At 47.5% G+C, this 5,300-nt stretch overlaps 1 protein-coding gene across 1 annotated transcript; it reads right to left on the bottom strand.

The window, feature by feature from the left end:
- Positions 1-1,349: 1,349 nt before the first annotated feature.
- LOC118828623 (probable RNA-binding protein 19) lies at positions 1,350-4,554 on the bottom strand. Its single transcript, XM_036735426.1, has one exon. It carries the CDS (start codon positions 4,440-4,442, stop codon positions 1,590-1,592), a length of 2,853 nt encoding a protein of 950 aa, XP_036591321.1. The 5' UTR covers positions 4,443-4,554; the 3' UTR covers positions 1,350-1,589.
- Positions 4,555-5,300: the final 746 nt, after the last annotated feature.

The following is a 5,300-nucleotide window of genomic DNA, read 5'->3' as shown; positions in this document are numbered from 1 at the left end:
ATATCTTATCTACAAGAACATTATGAGAGACTTTGTTAAATGCTTTACTGAAATTGAGAAATATCTATAATACTCCTTTGATATATCAGTCTAATAATCCTGGCAAAAGAAGGAGAAGCATTGAATTAATTTGTCTTTTTAAAAGAATTATCTTATTTTTATTTGTGTTGCTTTTACATCACTTTTGTGTCTGACTATATTTCTCACTTCTTCCCCACTCAATGATCTAACCTTTCTATGTGAGATTTAGAAAAAAAGAGTGAAAAATTTTTTAAGCAAAACTATCATACATGATAGTGTATGTAATATTCAATACTCATAGTCCTCTACCCCTGCAATGAAGGGAGGAAGGTACATTTTCTTAACACTACTGGTCATTATCATTACAAAGCATTATTTTTCCTTTTAAAACATTCTTTGTATTTCCATTGCTGTCATTATAGCATATATTGAATTTTCCTGGTTCTATTTCCTCTGCATCAGTTCCTATGTCTTCTCGTACTTCTCTGAATCTTTCATATTTATTTTTCTTGTATTAGACAAAACCTGTGATTTCATTGGCATAGGAACTCTAGAAGAGGAAATTCCCTTTACCAATGCAAAGTACCTGCTCTGCAATTTATAATCTTAGGAAGTTACTTGAGGGTCTGAGTGATTTTTGAGAGTAACTGAAAGATTAAATGACTTATGTAAAGTAGACCTTTTTTAGGCAAACTTCTGTCTAGACCATATCTTTCCATTCCTGTACTTGTGAAGACAGTCTCTTGAATATAAGGCTTTACATGTGTCCTCAATGAATTTAATCTTATTCGAATTCAGGGCTCTAGTCTGTCAAAATCTTTTTGGATCCTGACTAAGTCATCTGATGTGTTACTATCCCTTCTAGCTTTGGGTCATCTACAGAGTTGAGGTGCAATCAGTACCTTTATCCAGGTAAAAGATGAAAATTCACAAGGACAAGCACAAATCCCTAGGGCACACCACTGGACACCTCCTGCCTCATTGACATTGAACCATTAATGGTTACTCTTTGAATCCAGCCATTCAGCCAATTCTGAATTCAACCAATTGTATCTAGTCCCTTTCTTGATGTTTTTATCTACAAGAAATCTATGAGATACTTTCTCTAGAGTAAACTGTAAATTCTACATGAGTCAGTAGTGTGATGTGGCAGCTAAAAAAAAAAAAATCCTAATGTGATCCTGGGCTATATTAATATAGGCATAGTTTCCAGGAGCAAAGAGGCAACCAGTCCCTTTGTGTTCTGCTCTCTCTGTCAGACCACATCTCAATAACTGTGTTCACTTTTAGGTGCTATGGTTTAGAACAGACATTTTTTTTTTGACTGAGCAATCAGCAAACATTTATTAAGAACCTACTGTGTGCCAGGCCCTAGCGACATGGGTATGAAGAACGGAATCATCTTGGCTCTCAAGGGGAGGGGATCCCTGGTTCAGGTATGGGTTACTGTAAAAGCCCTTCACGGTCCCGAGGTTCTGGGAATGTCTCTTCTTGAGTCTGACCCTGGAAATGTGGCATTCATCCTTGCTGCATCTCCTTTCTCCGCCAGAGCGCAGCTGAAGTATTTGCTACTCGTTGTCCTTGTTCTCGCCCTCCTCCAGCTGCTCCAGGATCTTGTCCAACACCACAGACCGCCTTTTCTTTGGGGAATTGTGAAAATGCTGAGCTGTCTTCCTCCTCAAGGCTTGGACCGTCTCTTCAGTGTCTGCCCACTCGAGGACCAGTCTTCTGCCGTATAAATGGGTACTGTGGCACAGGGCGTTGAAAGCTCTCTTGGCATCTTGTTTGGTTAAGAAATCCACAAAGCCAAATCCTCGGTGGGGGCCCGTCCCTGTCATCTTCTTTGGCAGACGGACTGTCTTTAGCTCCCCAAAGGTGCTGAATAGCTCTCGGATTTCCCGCACGTTGGCCTGGAATGGGATGTTCCGGACTAAGATCTTAGATGCCCTCTGTTTGTGGGCCGTCTGTTTCTGCCGAGCTGACGTCACAGCTGGCTTGATGGCTCTCTCGGAGATTTTCACTTCCAGCTTGTGGTCGTCTACCATGCAGCCCTGGAGCTGTTTGAGGGCTTTCTGGGCCTGCTCTGGCTTCCTGTACTCCACAAAGCCAAACCCCATGGACAGTAAAACTCCTGCTTTGTTCTTTTTCTTGGAAATAGTGCAGTTCTTCACAGTTCCAACTTTTGAGAAAACTTCTTTCAGCATCTCCTCTGTTGTAGAAAAATTGAGGTTTTTGATGAACAAAGTACAACCAGGAAGACTCTCATCTTCATCTTCATCATCCTCTTCTTCGCCAGTGGCGTCTGGTTTTTCTTCAAGGGCTGCTGCTCCTTTCTCTGGGGTGTTTTCTGCAGCTTCACCCTCTGGTCTAGCCTCAGTCTGAGCAGCCTCTTTTCCTCCAGGTTCATCTCCTTGTTCTTTCTTCTGAGGGGGGTGGCAAGAGAAGATACCCATTGGTGCCCATTCCAGATACAAGGGAACATCATGGAACTTGGAATAGGCCAGGCTGGTGAAGCCTCTCCTGGCTTCCAGAGGCTCCAGGTATTCCACAATGGCTGTGATGCCTCCCTCGGGCAGCAGCACGCGGCCTAGGCTGCCATAGCGGCTGAAGATCTCCTGCAGCTCGGAGGCCCGAGTCCCTGCGGGGAGGTTCTTCACTAAAATCACAGACTTGCTCCTCTCCCCAGTGGCCTGGCTGAAGGAATCCAGGCTCACACCATTCTCAATCAGGAACCGACGCACCTCCTGGACCAGCTCAGTCTCCCCCAGGGCCACCCGTACAGCCACACTGCCTTTGATCTCATGGTCGAACACTTGGCTTTTTGTGGCGTTGTACTTCTGTGCTACAACTTCAGCCACGGCATTTGTCCCCATAAACAGTGTATTCCAGTTGTGAGAGCTGGAACTGCTGGCTTTGTCCTTCAATGCCTTCTTCTTCTTGTAGGAGGATGAGGCTGCATCTGAGTTTTCGCTGGTCTCCTTCTTAATGGTGGAGGGCAACACGTGGAGCATCCGGCCCTGGAAGACCTGTCCGTCCACTTCCGCATAGGCCTTCACTGCGTGCTCAGGGAACATGTATGTGATGAAAGCAAAGCCCTTCGGTTTCTTGGTCAGACCATCTATGGGATAATGGACTTCGGACAGGGGACCATATTTGGCAAATATCTTCTCGAGGTCCTCCTCGGTGCTGGTGTAAGGCAGGTTCCTCACAAAGAGCCTCCCGGAGTCGGCCAGGTCCTCCTCCTCCTCGCCCTCCTTGAGCTCTCGGCCCTGCCACACCTTCTTGTGGTCCTTCTGGTGCTTCGGGGTCACATAGGTCCCCTTCTCCCTGAACACCTCAATGTAGCGGCCGCCCATGTATTCTTTGTTGTGTTTCAAGGCTTTCTCCACATCCCCTTCGCTGCTGAAATCAACAAAGACGTAACCTGTCTTGTTTCCATGAGCATTTCTCACGGTGCGGATGGCCACAGGCTTCAGGGGCACCAGGAACTCCCTAACATTTTGCTCAGTGACATTAAATGGTGCCCCGCGCAGCTTCACTGTGTAAGCAGTGGTGGGCTCGGACTGGGTGGTTGGCTTCGTCACCTCTCCCCTGGCTGCTGGGGGCCTACTGCCCACGGTACACCCTTCTCCTGGGCCGGCCCCCTTCTCCCCAGGGCTCTTGGAGCCTCTGGCGCCTGGTGTCAGCCCCTCTTGCTCCTGCTCCTCGTCACCATCTTCCCCTTCACTCGCCATGGCCTCATCTTCACTTTCCTCCTCCTCTGAGGAATCTGCTCTCACCACCTTGGATTTCAAGTAATCCATGTCGGAAAGCTCCTTCTGCTCCGCTGCCTTCACTGCAGGGCTTTCCTTTTCAGAGTCTTCATCATCTGTTTTCTCTTCACTCTCTTGCCCTGAGTCAGAATCAAAGTTGAGGTAGTCCTCATCCCTCTTGGCCGTCCCTTTCTTTGGTTCCACTCCCACAGTATCATTTGCCCAAGTGGCCACCTGTGTTCGCTTCTGATGAACCATCAGGAATTCCTGAAACTCTGCATCTTTCTTCAGCTTTTCCAATTCTCCTGTTGCCTTTTTCTTCTTTTTGTCCTTCTGAATTTCTGAGGCCACAGGGCTTTTTTCAGGTTTCCCTGACTGGATGGTTTTCTGGGAGTGTTTACTCCAGGCTCGGGGCTTAGATGGGTCTCCAAATGACTTGCAGAACTCCACCGTGACCCGAGAAGTGTCAATGAAGCTCCTATGGAAGTGGTCCAGGGCATTCTGAGCCTCCTCTTCAGATTTGAAACCGATGAAGCCAAACTTACGAAACTTGCCATCCTTGGTGAATTTGAGGCTGCAGTCAGTCAGGGTGCCAAAGTCTGAGAAAAGCTGCCAGAATCGCTCTTCCTTCATCCCGCTAGGCAGGTTCTTGACGATAAGTCGCGACATGGCGACAGGCTGCGCGCTTCGTTGACCGAAGTGACCCTGTTCCGGACAAGGCGCCCCCGGCAACAAGCTCACGCTGCTTTCCTGGGCGCCGCCATCTTGCTCCGCCTGAAACGCAGTCACGTGGCACCCTGATCCATGCCGGAAGCGGGTGTGACGGAAACGAGCAAGCCACGCCCCCCCCAGGGCCAGAGGGCTGGGGCGGGGAAGGTAAGTAGAAGAGCCTGCGTCTGCGCAGGCGTGAGGCCGCTGAAGCTACCGAACAAGGGTGTGGAGAGGAGGTATGACCAGCAGAGGGCACCTAATTACAGAACGGAGTAAATGGAACAAAGCCTCTCTCCTGGGATTAGAACAGGCTCGGGGATGTGGGAAGAGAGCTGGCCTACACTGAAACCTTCATTTCGGTTAACAACAATGACGACAAAAAAAGAAGAGAAGGAGGAAAAAGAGGAGGAGGAAGAGAGGAGGCGGAGGAGGACGAAAAAGAAGAGGAAGGGAGGAAGAGGGAGCAAAAGGAAGAGGAGGAGGAAGAAAGCAGAACAGACATTTAAAAACTGGAAAGCAGTCGAAAGAGGGCAACCAACAGAATAAAGTATCTTAAGCCCTTGTCGTATGAGCATAGGTAAAAGAATCTGGGGATGTTCAGCTTCCATTAAGAGAGTGATGAAAATTGTGCAACTAAAGGCTTTAGGAGGAAGTTACAGAAGACAGCAACTACAAATATCACTGCACAGAATGAAGTATTCAGTCCAAACATTGGGCAAAATTATGAAATAGACCAAGATTGACATTGACACTCTTCACTTTTCTGTATTTTTTCCCTCACCTTTCAATGCTTCCATAAACTCATTTCAAACTCCC

Source organism: Trichosurus vulpecula, chromosome 1 (genome assembly GCF_011100635.1).
Source record: "Trichosurus vulpecula isolate mTriVul1 chromosome 1, mTriVul1.pri, whole genome shotgun sequence".
Lineage (NCBI taxonomy): Eukaryota > Metazoa > Chordata > Mammalia > Diprotodontia > Phalangeridae > Trichosurus > Trichosurus vulpecula.
The sequence above is the reverse complement of the archived record's forward strand: the minus strand, read 5'-3'. Positions and strand labels throughout refer to the sequence as shown.